General features: G+C 37.9%; 1 protein-coding gene and 1 long non-coding RNA gene across 4 annotated transcripts in view; one reads left to right on the forward strand and one right to left on the reverse strand.

The window, feature by feature from the left end:
* chst11 (carbohydrate (chondroitin 4) sulfotransferase 11) overlaps window positions 1-14,593 on the reverse strand; it is a 43,986-nt gene that overhangs the window by 10,580 nt on the left and 18,813 nt on the right. For all 3 annotated transcript variants that reach the window (XM_079622932.1, XM_079622931.1, XM_079622933.1), the window contains one exon: window positions 12,993-13,078. In XM_079622932.1, the coding sequence (XP_079479058.1) occupies window positions 12,993-13,078 (86 nt within the window). The remainder of the gene's footprint in view (window positions 1-12,992; window positions 13,079-14,593) is intronic.
* LOC307003990 lies at window positions 3,504-11,372 on the forward strand. The gene is made up of 3 exons (XR_013798902.1): window positions 3,504-3,614; window positions 10,211-10,292; window positions 11,168-11,372. It is a non-coding gene; the product is annotated as an uncharacterized lncRNA (long non-coding RNA).

Below are 14,593 nucleotides of genomic sequence, written 5' to 3' on the forward strand. Positions count from 1 at the left end.
ATTTTATTTTCAGTCTTGTTGAAAGTTGAAATCTGTTAGATTGCATGAAAATCAACCTGTGCCTGTATTGAAGAAACACACTCTGATGTGTCATTCAAAGTGTGCATCTTCTGCTCTTCAGGACATTCATAAACAGGTTGTGATTTGACCCTGTGACTGCGGTGACCTCAGAAGCTTTTATAGAGGCTATAGCTCTTATAAGCGTGAGATGAATTATTAAAGAAAGTCAAAGCCTTCCCTCCATCTGTCCCCGCACTGAGGTTTATCATCCATTTATATGAGCTCAGAGAGAGAGAGAGAGAGAGAGAGAGAGAGAGAGAGATTAGCACACTCAGAGGGCCCAAGTTTATTTCAGAGAATAAATTTGATTTCCTTGCTGGAGAAGTCCACAATAAAATGACGGACTGAGTAAAATTTTCAGAATTGAATTCAAATCAGTCTGCACTTCTGTACACACAATATTTACATTATCAGTTATATTATATTCTATTATTGTAAAATGTTATATGATATTTTAAAGAAATTTGTTACGCTTTATTTTAAGGTGTCCTTGTTATAGTGTGATTATACATTTAAGTACTGAGTAATGTTAATATTAACAACATGTACTTACTATAGGGTGTGGGCATGAGGTTTGATTTGGGGTTAGTTGCATGTAATTATGCATAATTTACTGTTATTACTACAGTAAGTACATGTAGCCTAACAAGGACACTGTAAAAGATAAAGTGTGACCAAAAGTATGCTGTTCCAAACCTAGAAGAACATTTATTTGTTTATACAAGCCTTAAAGGGATAGTTCACCCAAAAAAAATTAAATTAGCCCATGATTTACTCATCCTCAAGTCATCCGAGGTGTATATGAATTTCTTCTTTTAGATGAATACAAATGTACAGATGCACTTTTATGATGGATAGATGCACTTTTATGATGGATGGATGCACTTTTATGATGGATAGATGCACTTTTATGATGGATAGATGCACTTTTATGATGGATAGATGCACTTTTATGATGGATAGATGCACTTTTATGATGGATAGATGCACTTTTATGATGGATGGATGCACTTTTATGATGGATGGATGCACTTTTATGATGGATGGATGCACTTTTATGATGGATAGATGCACTTTTATGATGGATAGATGCACTTTTATGATGGATGGATGCACTTTTATGATGGATAGATGCACTTTTATGATGGATGGATGCACTTTTATGATGGATGGATGCACTTTTATGATGGATGGATGCACTTTTATGATGGATGGATGCACTTTTATGATGGATGGATGCACTTTTATGGACTTCAAAACAGAAACAACCATTCACTGCCATTACAAAGCTTGGAAGAGCCAGGTATTTTTAAAAATAGAACTCCGATTGTGTTCGTCTGAAAGAAGAATGTCATATAGGCCTACTATGACTTGAGGGTGAGTATCATGGGCTAATTTTCATTTTTGGGTGGACTATCCCTTTAATAGAATCTGATCGTCTTAATCATATAGCAGAATTCTGCCATTCCTCCACAGACCCGCAGCCGCTGTTGCTGTGCCGATGATGATGACTCATGCCTGCTGCGCTGTGAGCGGCCAGCGAGTCCAGCTGAGCACTGCGCTAGTTTCAGTGTGTGTGTGTGTGTGTGTGTGTGTGTGTGTGTCTGTATTTGCTCAGTAAACACCAAACTGCATGCCAGCTCTGAGAGCCCTGCGCTGCGAGACAGTTAATACCTCTCTGTGCACTTTTTAGACATCGCATACACATATTCTCACACTCACACACACACACAGTAGCTACTGATAAAGGTGTCCTTGTGAGTCTCTCCCCCTCACACCCCCAGCGCTCCCTGACTCACGCGCCGCTCGTCTTGACGGATCTCTTGTCTATCTCTTAAAGCGGAGGGTTTGATTTAGTGCTGCTGCAGGAAAATTGATCCCGTGTCAATGAGAGGAGGAGAACGAGGAGAGCGCTCTTCTGCCCGCAAACCCTCGTACACAAGAGACTTTATGAGACCAAATCAACTTTTCCGAACTGTAAAAGCTGAACCAACTTTTCCATGATTTCGCTAACAGCCCGCACAGCAGGGATGATCGCGTTCTTTCTCATAAAAAATACGGTCTAACACTTCAGTTTAACAGCCTATAAAAAGGTCAGGCCACTGTAAAACGATGTCACTCCAGTGTTGCATCATAGCATGACTCCATTATTGCATCATTCCACAATATAATCAATCCTTTCACTATGTAACATTTTACATCCTTTACATATTCGTGAAGGCATTCATGACTATTCCTATTGGGTGGGTTTTAAAGTGCCCCTATAATGCTGTTTTAAAGGTTCCTCATTTTGTTTCAGAGGGTCTCCTACAATAGGTTTACATGCATCCAAAGTCCAAAAACAATTAAGTTTTCTACATTGCAGCATCCGCTTTTTTTCTCTCACAATGTCTGAAACTGTTTGATCAAGGATTCAGTCTCTCTGAACCCCTCCTTTCCGAGAGCCTACTCTGCTCTGATTGGTCAGATGGCCCAGTCTGTTGTGAGTGGTCTACTCTGCTCTGATTGGTCAGACGGCCCAGTCTGTTGTGATTGGTCTACTCTGCTCTGATTGGTCAGATGGCCCAGTCTGTTGTGATTGGTCTACTCTGCTCTGATTGGTCAAACGATTCAGTCTGTTGTGATTGGTCTACTCTGCTCTGATTGGTCAGATGGTCCAGTCTGTTGTGATTGGTCTACTCTGCTCTGATTGGTCAGACGGCCCAGTCTGTTGTGATTGGTCTACTCTGCTCTGATTGGTCAAACGATTCAGTCTGTTGTGATTGGTCTACTCTGCTCTGATTGGTCAGATGGTCCAGTCTGTTGTGATTGGTCTATCACTTACAGTGTGTGTCAGAAACGAAACGCCCATCATTACATCTCCAGCAGCTTCCTCAGCACTTGACACACTGTAAAGATGACGTTGGTTTTACCATATCAATTTGAGTCAGAGTCCAAATATGAAACATTGGAAGAAGCATCTGATCAACCTAAACCACCGTCAAAAGCACAAACTTGAGCATGATGTTTCTAAGTGGTGCATTTTTATTAAGTTTGTTGCACATTGTAGATGAGATCTGAAGGCGGGTCAAAGCAGATGTTGTTTGCGGACAGCCAATAGATTGGCATTATGCAAATTTGTTTTAGCTTTTATATTCACAAACAGCCATATTACACACTACTTGAAAGGTAATATCTCAAAAAGCTTAATAGTGCTCCAATTATGCTTTTTGGGATATTAACTTTCATGTAGTGCGTGCTTAACAAATAAAGTAGGCAAAAAAAATCTTATAGACTTATTAAAGGAAAGGCCAAAGATTAACCATCAAGCATTTTCTTGATATACTGAATAGATTATTTAAAAATGACAATGTCATTTTCTGGTGCAATTAATCATGTGACCTCCTTTGACCTCTTCTGACGATCTAATCTGGACGCGAGGGAGGGTGGGTGGAGCAGCCGGAGAGGGTGAGAGAGGGGGTGAATGGGTGCAGTGTCGAATGCCCTCCTCGCTACAACAGGAAGTTTCCACTGGTTCTGCCCGACGCTGCCAATGTGCCCTTTCTACTGCCCAGGTACACACATACACACATGACCTTACAGGCTCCAGCATTGAGAGGTTGGGTAAAAGGGCAAGGAAAATGCTACGATGTGCTTTGGCAGTGTGTGAGGATTGTGGGATACATAGTGATGTGTATGTAAACAGTAAAAAAAAAACTTGTTCAGTTGCTGCCTTAAATTGTGAAGTACAATCAAATTGGCTGTACAAGTCATTTCAACTTACATTATATAAAACTGACTTTTAAAATAAAGTTGAAATTTGCATAACCTGCTTATTTTGATGAGTTAAAAGGATTAGTTCTTAGAAATCTATGACATCACTATGTGTGTGACCTCACAAGGGTTATGACATCATTTTTAAAATTTACAAAAAAGTATATTCTGACACACACACACACACACACACACACACACACACACACACACACACACACACACACACACACAAACACACACACACATTGTACATTTATGTATATTTGATAATATACTGTACATTTCAGAATATTATGTATAATATTATATATATATATATATATATGCATACATTTTATTATTATACATTTATGCGTTTTATAATATACATTTGATAATACTACATCTATTCTCCTATACTATAATTTGTAATTTATGAATTTATTCTATGTATATGAATGAAAATAATAAATGAATTGCATGACATTATATACCTGAATCAAAAAAGGCATAAAGACTATATTATTTTACTAAATATTTTATGTCACTACAGAAATATGGGAGTATCAGAGCCAGTTCATTAGAATCAACCATCTGAACAAACTGACTAAAATGAACTACACTTGAAAAATGTATTTCAGTTTGCAGATTTTCTACTTTCCATTAGTGATTCCCCAGCACTAAGTGTGTATACAGACACACACCCTCTTTTATCCCGACCCACCTCACCTGAAAAACCTGCCTTGAGATATACAAATAAAACCACGCGTTTCCCACCACGCCAGCGAAAGAAAGAGACTCAAAGAGAGGACGAGGAGAAGCGAGGGAGGGAGAGAGAGCCAGGGGAAAAAAACATTCGAGAGCAAGAGATCCTGAGAAGTCAATGTCAAGCCAGTGATTTTCCACCACTCGCACCTGAATAGCATCTTACACTGAGCTACAGAGACAAGTGGCACGGAGGAGTTCAGTTCAGTGAGTTCACAAACTAATGTCAGCGCTGTGTGTGCCGCTGCTGCCTGTTGAGGGAAACACCAGACATCTGATGCTTTGATTATACATCTCCTGTCAAGAGTTTAACTGTAATGAAAGGCTGTCTGAACTTTCACCAGATTATCAAAGAGTCTCTCAAACACACACACATGTTGGGTTTTCACGTTTTATGGGGACTTTCCATAGACAAAAGGATTTTTATACTGTACAAACTTTATATTCTATCCCCTAAACCGCATTTAACTTTATATTCTATCCCCTAAACCGCATTTAACTTTATATTGTATCCCCTAAACCGCATTTAACTTTATATTGTATCCCCTAAACCGCATTTAATCATTATAACTTATGATTTCTAAGCTGTTTTCCTCATGGGGATCAAAAAATATCTTTACTTCCTTTCTGGGCCTTGAAAGTTACATGGCTGCATATGGATGGTTCAGAACAGAAACCTCTCAGATTTCATCAAAAATATATTCATTACGGGTTTGGAACGACATGAGGGCGAGTAATTAATTACTACATTTTCATTTTTGGGTGGACTAACCCTTTAACTCAATCATATTCATCTAAGTCAGGGATTTTATAGTTAACTAAATCTAAAACTGAAACTAAAAATATAAAATACATTTTCGTTACTAAAAATAAAATACACCTTAGCTAAAATAAAATAATCTAGTTCATCTAGTTGCCAAGGCTATATTTCTCATTTTAGTTTAGTTTAACTTGATGTACTAAAACAAACAAACAAATAATTAAACACTAAAACTGAAATAAAAATGTAGGCTATTAAAAAAAACTACATAGCCATATTTATTTAGACATAACAAAAGCTATTAAAAATGACAAAAACACAACAACATTTCTAAAACTTTAACTTAAAAAGAGAAGACCGTGTAAACCTAAAGTGTAACCAATATAACAATAGTATCTCAATGATAAAAATGACTAAAATAGCACAGACTTCATTTATTGATCCTGACCCTGAATCTAAAGCCATAAGTGTCGTCTCTGTGCTCGCGCTCGCTGAATCCCCGTCCCAGAGCAAAGCCACATCTGTAAACATCTGAATATGGAACGACTCTAGCAGTGTCAGAAAGCAGTGAGGATTTTTAAAGCCTAGTGAAACTGATCAGACGGGGCTTTCTGGGCTGCAAACGAGAGATGAGAGTGTGTGAAATACGTGTGTCAGTTTGACGGTTTGTGCGTCAGATGCTCTTTGATTTGGTACGTCTCTGTGCTTGTCTGATCTTGCATCTTCTCGTGTTCGTGTAATCGTTTGTGACGTTCGGGGTGTGTGAACCCCTCAGGTGCTAGCCATCACGATCACACACACACACACACATGAAATCAAGCATGATGAAGGGCAGAAGTGTGTGAGCCAACCTCCGTAGATTCATTCCCACGATCCCTCTCAAACTGAAACGTCAGCGATGCCTTTGATATTTGGATAAGTCATTTCCGTAACATGATCTTGACAACATTTGATATGAACGAAACTATTGCTTTGTTGCAAAACCTACTGAGCCGCCTTCCTAGACAGCATTTTAGGTATAAAAGTAGGACATGAGCTTGCAAAGCATTCCAGTGTTGTAGTATCTATAGTATTTTTATATACATATATTTATCATATACCATTTATAAATATTTTGAATTAGAGTTTCAGTTTTAATTTTAGTTTGAGTAATTTCGCTTTTTGTAATTGCATTATTTTTTCCTATTTATCTATAATTTATTTTTATTTTGTTTTAGTAATTTAAGTTGTTTTTTGTCTAATAGTTATATATAATTAAAAATATTATATATATATATATATTATGTTGTTAATTACCCCCGTGTCTATAAGTCTAAATTATGTTCATCTGTTAATCATATAAAGACATCGAGTCTCTTCAGAAAATTTTAACTAAATCACTCAATTTATTCATTTACGATCTCTTTATGAACTTTTTGAAGCGTCAAAGTGGTAGTTGCGTAGCTGTCAATGGAGGGACAGAAATCGTTCAGATTTGATCAAAAAGATCTTTATTTGTGTTCTGAAGATGAACGAAAGTCTTACAGGTTTGGATTTGGAACGACACGAGGATGATTAATCAATGATAGAATTTTAATTTTCTGGGTGAGCTAACCCTTTAATATTAAAGATGAATGCCAGTCTATCTGCCTTCATGAAACCATTCATGCTCAGAGTCAGCGGCGAGAGTACCACTTTATCAACATAGAGACGTATCATAAATTATAGGAAAGTTGCTGACCACTAAAATGAACTCGTCTCGACATTCCACTACAGGATAGTGACGGGTTACGTGCGCTCCACTGACTTCACTCCTATTGGATGTCAATCCCGAAAATTGCTCTTCATTGGCATAGAGTTAAACATATCTCAACTTTGCCACGTCGCTGGACGTCCTATCCTGACACCGACGGTCACAGTCACTCGTGTTGCCAGAAATCGCCAGCTTATATTGAAAGTGTTGTGTCACTGGTAGTGTGAACGCAGCTTTAAAGCTGGTGGTCTCCTCATTAGGGCTGAGATGGTAACGTTTACCGAACACACGATTCTCAGACTGTCCTGCTCAGTCACACAGAAAGAGAGCGGAAGCGTTCGGCGGATGAGCGAAAGTCTCATTACCCAGCAGAGCCAGTAAAAGCTGAACAGAGGCACATTACAGCCTGACTAAAGAGCTTTGCTTGGAGAGAACAGCCTGTAAAAGAATAAGAGAGAGAATAATCTGCTATTATAGTCTGTGTAATAATTTGAGTAGCTGGTGGAATAATAAAAGCTGCATTTTGGTGTATGCATGCTTGTTGAACATTCACATCATAACAGCACATACTGTATAAGTAATGTATGTAAATATTGTGGTCTATTAAGTGTACAGCTTTATCTGAGTGCCTGCAGTAACATGAATCTCCTGTGTAGTGTTTCTATAGTCTGAATGAATGTGGCTGCTTTCACTGTGTGTGTGTGTGTGTGTGTGTGTGTGTGTGTGTGTGTGTGTGTGTGTGTGTGTGTGTGTGTGTGTGTGTGTGTGTGTGTGTGTGTGTGTGTGTGTGTGTGTGTGTGAAGAGTATTGAAATTCACAAGATTACCCTGTAAAAGTGTCTCCAAGCTCAATGAAACTCTGTTTCCTTCATGCGTATCGTATAGCAAATGCTTTGCGAGTGGTCAAAAAGAAAGAGTCATATTTGTGGAAAAATGAATGGAACTTTACATTCGTGCTGCTGCGTATGGAAAACACAGTCAAAATATACTGTACATGCATTTAGAATACACCAGGGATTTAGTTCATTTTAAAAGGCTTGAATTTACATCAAAACCAGTGAGTTTTTTTTTTGTCTATGTTTTAGGGACTGTATATTCCTACAAGGATTGTAAAACCTGAAATTAACAACATGTGAGGAGCAGCCAATGGTCACAAAGAGAAAAAAACGTCTATGAACATAGTAAATAATCTCTAAATGAGAATATTCCTGTTACGGTTGCGTGCAGATAAGACACAAAAGAAGAAGATTCAAACGGGTAACTTTACTCATATTGGATTATTAAACAGGTAGCGATCCATACAAAGAACACAAACACACACCATAGTGTTAACAATACTGGACAAAGAGTGCAGGGTAAGGTGACCTATTTATACACACACTCAAATAAGATGCTTTAACTAACACAGCAGACACGGATGAACTAATAATGACCGTAACCAAGGAGACTGATGAGTGACGTCAGTCAGAACAAATGAAAACAAACTGAAAACACAACTAAACTGAACAGAATGGTGACAATTCCAGATTAATAGATAATAACATTTTTAGCATATAAAATTGAGGTTGCAGTGAAGCACTTTTAATGGAAGTGAATGAGGACAATTTTTGGATTACAATAAAGCAGAAAAAGTACTTTTTCAGTTAAAACGTGTATTTGTGCAGTAAACTATATAAATCTTTGTTTTTACTGTTGTTTTGGGTGTTTATGGTGTTCTGTCATCATGGCAACAAAGTTGTAAATCTGGATATGTTTTCATATAAAAGCTTAGTAAGTGTTTTTCCCACACTACAATCATGCTAACATGCATATTGTTTATGTCAGAATATTCCAGGTTTAATACAAGCTCAATCAAAGTGATGCATTTCCATGGGAAGGGAATGGGGCCAATGACTTAAAAGCATATACCGGTATAAGAAGCTTATATTTTTTTTATAAAAGCAGCACTTAGATTAATTATTCTGTCAAAAGTTGTGTATTATTTGAGCCGTAAAATAAATTTTACAATCGTTTTGGGGTTTTAGGGTTTACGGCGTTCCGTCATCTTGCAACAAAATTGTAAAACTGAATAAAAGTTTACACATAAAAGGCAAATAAGTGATTTTTCACAATTAAATCATGTTAACATCATAACTTTTAAACCATTAAAGACATTCCTACTGTGAGTTACGAGGCTGTTCATGCATGGCATTTGCTTCTGCTGAAGACGTCAGCCCGCATTATTTCGGCTTATTTTTAAAATAGCAGAAATCGTGGTGGAAAAACTACATTACCCATGATGCTACAGAAAATTCCACCAATCAGAGCCGAGAAAAAACACGCTCCAAAATAGCTTTTTAGCCCCGCCCACTCCCATAAAGCACTGCGAATGATGTAATCGAGTGGATCTTCCTACGCTCTCAAAATACTGAAATGTTTCATATATGCATATTTTGCAATAAACTTATATTGTTTTTATACATAATAATCAACATGTGTACATAAGTAGTGTAGTTTCGATTATGTAGTTTGCAATGCTTGATGGGATTGTAGTTCTTTCCCTCACTAATGCCGTTAAGTGTCTTGTACCTTTGTCTTTTTGTCTGATTTTCAAATATTTTTTTCTAATATTTACCAAAGTTTGTAGTGTTGTGATTCACCTCGTAACTGGTTGATTTGGTTTACGGCTTATAACTCTTTAACAAAGACTATTTGAATATACCAATCGGAATAAAGAATGAAAAAAATAATAATTTGGGAACCAGTGCCGCTGAAAAGGGGGACAGACACGAATGCACTCTATTGTTAGTATGTGTCATTATAACCCAAAGGAGAGACAAGTGGAAATGTGTTTTTGTGGTTATCAGCATTATGCCACAAATGTTGTTCATTGAGCTTAACTCGTTCTGAACCCAGAATATTCCTTTAAGGAATATAAAATATCATTGGCTCAGTATAAATGCATTTGAAGTTGATAAAAAGACAAATGTGTGTTTGTAGTGCCAGACGAGACCACCTACTGCCTCTGCTTGTGCTGTGACATTTGAAGCTCTCAGCTTCTTTTACGTGCAAAACGTTCTGACAGCGCTGAGACTGTTTGCTCAAGGTGAAAGAGTTTTTGAACATGAGATGAAAACAAACTATTACAGCTACACTCTCTTTCCTTGCTTTCTGGAACAGGACGACCGGTCGGGGCGACAAAGAACAAATGGGGTGTACGATCAATCCTGGAAAGGTGGAGGTGGCTGAGAACGTGCAGAAGGTGAGCGTGAGAAATAAAGACAGGGAGAGGGGTGAAATTAAACCGGATGAAATCAATCCTCGCATAATGTTCGCTTTGTGGTCGAGCCAATCTGGGGTGCGTTTCCCGAAAGCATCGTTAGCCAACTGTGGTCGAGCCAATCTGGGGTGCGTTTCCCGAAAGCATCGTTAGCCAACTATGGTCGCAAGTTCCGTCGTTATCAGCATAGTTCAACGATTTGGTGTTTCCCGAAACCATCGTTCCAACGAACGTTCGCAAACAGCATCGCAAACTTGTGTGGTTGGAGCGACAACTCTCGAGCTGTGGTTAGAAGCATAGTTTCTAGTTTACATGAGATGTAGACTGAATAAATCCTTATCTTTAGCAAAATAAGCAAGCTGACATTCAGTACAACCCGTGTTATTTATTTAGAATACATACAAATGTAATTTACGTCTTTTAGTTTGTCAAGAGATTTAAAACACCGTTTTTGAAGACTGCGCATGTGCGAACGCGCTCTACTATGTAAGGACGAGCCAAATATTGAGTCTGGTAATAAAGCAAAATAACTGAGAAAAATTAGAAATGGTCTTTAGATGCCATGTCTGTAACTTATATGACAAAATCTAGCGTTAATTCGATCTCAAACAGATTAATTAAAATAATTTATTAGTCCACCACGTGCGAGACGTCATAAACCAGCGTGGTTGAACGATACTTTGCGACATATGGTTTCGGGAAACAGTCGTGACGAGCTAGTTGATTTCTCCAACGATGCATCATACTATGGTAGTTAAGCAGTGAGCTATATAGTTGTACGGGAAACGCACCCCTGCTCGGCTTAGCTCTAGACGTGCGTGTTTTACATTGGAAATGAAATGTGAATGTTTCCATAGTAACGTGCTCAGGCATTCCAGTGACGGTCCAGAGGTTATTCTGTCCCGCTGACCTCGATGCAGAGAAGACCAAAACTTATAGACCCGTGAAATCAAAACTGACCTGATTTACTCCCTAATACGAGAGCCTGACATTATTTTGAACCATTGGTGCGTGTTATTCCAAGATCCAATCAATTCCTGCAAAAATTCATTTACAGATTGACTGGATATACCCTACATTTGTATTATTGAATATCCTGTTTCACTATGAAATATGGAATCAGATTTCATTCAAATTACTGGTGAATTCCATTGTAGAGCCATTGTAGAGTTAATTTATATACTAGTGTACTCAGAAATATAGGCAAAATAGCTAAATCATTATTATGCCTAAGTTGGAAAATTATATTTTACTTATTTATATTTAATGTAAAACATTAAAAAGTGATTGTCATTTTTATGGAAAAATATTGTAAAAATGCTTCAGTAAAAACCTGTTATCTTTCCATACATAAAAAAATTATAAATTGCTTAGCATCATATGTAATTTTACTGTAATTTTTTAGTTTTTTTTGGTTGTGCAAGTAAAAAGTTTGAATGCATGTAATTTAGTTTAAATCTATATATGTGTAAATACTGAACAAGAAAATGTACGTTTGTAAAATTAAGTATTTTACAGTACGTATTATTGTTAAAATTATGTATTATGTACAAATTATATATTTTTATCAAGTTAAAATATGAGCCACCTTATCATTGACTGCAAAAGTTCTTCTCTAAAGTCCCTGCGTGATGGAATATTTTATTTAAATACTTTTATGGCTTTTTGTTGTCAGTTATGTAGGCAACATTTTGAATGTTTTGTGTTAAAAGTTCCTGTTATTTAGTAGCCTGGTTCTACCAGACTCTCGACTCTGGCCTCTCTGTAACTATTGGATCTGCCCAGAGCCACTCTGGATCTGCTATAACCAATCGCTAACGTTTGGTCGTGACGTATGACGACTCAAACTAGCGCATAACCCCAACGTCATCGTTCTCAGCCACTCCCTCTGTTCGCCGATTGGACCGGTAAAAAATTGACTGGAGAAAACCCAAGAATATACCACAATCCCAGACGTAGTACTGACGGAAAATGAATATTGAGCGGAAGTACGTAGGAGGCCGGAGCCAGGCTAGTTATTTAGTTCATGTTTATTGCATTATTTACTGTCATGTATGTGTCACGACAACGATGTACTAAAAACGCAAACGATTTTCCTTTGTGTTTTTGACCAGTTCTACGCACACACGACAACGTTGTCAAAAACGACTAAAAACACTGAATTATTCATGCCAGGCCAGTAGTTGGCGATGTCACTTTGTAAAGAAACACTACAAAATGCACATTCTTCTACAGCGCTACTTTTACACTGTTGCCACATGTTGTTTTTTGGAAACTCGATTTTTACACCCCGGAACGCTGTGATTGGCCGGGTTTTGAATGGCAATTTGGCTGGTTTTGTTACACTAACCTGGAAACCCTGAGAGCGGTAAATGTAAAAAAAAAATCAAGATGGCGAAAGCATCAAGCAATTTGTCTGAACGAATGATGAAGTTGAATTATTACTGCAAGTGACCCCGGACTATAAACTGTAAATGTGCATCAAAACACAGCTGTTGTGTAAATGAACGGGCAAAACGCATAAAAAGTTTTGCGTTTTTAGTTGAAAACAGTGTCATGTAAAACGGCCCCTGATGGTGCGGTTTATGCCATTGTCATAACTCATTGTCACCATATTCTTATTTAAACACTGTCACCACGTTTCACTGTAATTCATACATATATATGATGACAAACTGATACCTGTGTGGGGTTGTACAGCTCCTGTAGGGCGTTTCTGGAGCCTTTCCGACAGCAGCCCTCCGTCGCGAACGGGTTCCGCCTCATCACTGCAAAGAAAACAAAGAGAGAGAGATGGACTGTTAGAAGAGAAACCAATCCTGTCAGGCAGGTTTTTGTTGAATCGATAGTGTAGTGTTCATATGGCCACTTCAACACACACACACACACACACACACACACACACACACACACACACACACACACACACACACACACACACACACACACACACACACACACACATTTGTCTGAATGGATGCCCTCAGTAAAAGGGCATATCTTTAATAATGCAAAGCCATCCAACAAATCTCCATATAAACAATACATTCAATTCCAACACACTTCTCTAGAGTGTGTGTTGCAATGAGTGAATAATTTAAGCATGCTGATGCCTGTAGACGCTCTGCCATGTTGTAACTGACAGTAATAGTTTTCTACAGTTTGTCTCTCAGCAGCGAGTCCGCAGAGAGTGACCGGCACTGCTGAAATAACACTAGATGAAAGCTAATGACCAGCTCTGCTGAAATGGTCCCTATGAAAGCGGTCTCTGTGCCACGCTGCTGTAGCACTCAGACTTTTATACTACATTCGCTCGTTTATTCGCACTCATGTAACGTTATCTTAACTTATAACATGTATTTGTGTTATGTTAAGAGTCATATGTGTTCTCGCACAAAGACAACTTTGTTTAAAAGTGTGTTAATGACCGTGAGTGCACAGCGTTCTCAGAGCGTCTGATGTCTGACTGTTCAGTCCAGCTCGAGGTAAGGGATCCGAATGAAACCGAGACCGCTGGGAATGAAAGGATGAAAGGAAAAGCGGAGTGACAGAGGACGATGTGTTAATGAAGAATAGAGAGGCTATTGGACAAGAAACAGACAGTTTGGACCAGCAGGGTCGACAACCGGAGGGGTCGTCATTAGCGCGCGAGTGATAGCGAGAGATGGTTTATGTGATTTAATTGGTCTTTTCGAAATGTTTAAATCCCTCTCATCTGCACATGCCAGTTTATCTCTCACTCATCTGAGGAAGTAATCCTTCTTTATAATCGCGCATATTTAGTTATAAATATGCCCACATGGAATAATAGCCTGCAGAATTTCGAAGACCCGTCATTCAGGTTCTTCACATCCTGTTTATTAAATATTTTTGCTGATTTTCTCTTTTTAGTGTGAGAAAAGTGTGCAGATTACATCTAAACCAGGTTATGAAGCCAAAAACAGACTTTTTTTTCAATTTTCATTCTGTCATACATGATACTTCACGTCAAAATGGTTGTTTTAGGGACAGGCCAAAAACTTCAACAGAGGAAAGTACAATTTTTTTATTTCAATTTACTTTAAAATGTGATTTATTCCTGTGATGCAAAGCTGAATTTTCAGCATCATTACTCCAGTCTTCAGTGTCACATGATCCTTCATAAATCATTGTGCTGATTTGCAGCTCAAGAAACATTTCTTATTACCATCAAAGTTGAAAAACGGATTAATAGCTTTGTGGAATTCCTGATACACGTTTTTTTTCAGGATTGTTTAATGAATAAATTTGAAATCTTTTTGTAA

Source organism: Phoxinus phoxinus (genome assembly GCF_949152265.1).
Source record: "Phoxinus phoxinus genome assembly, chromosome: 9".
NCBI lineage: Eukaryota > Metazoa > Chordata > Actinopteri > Cypriniformes > Leuciscidae > Phoxinus > Phoxinus phoxinus.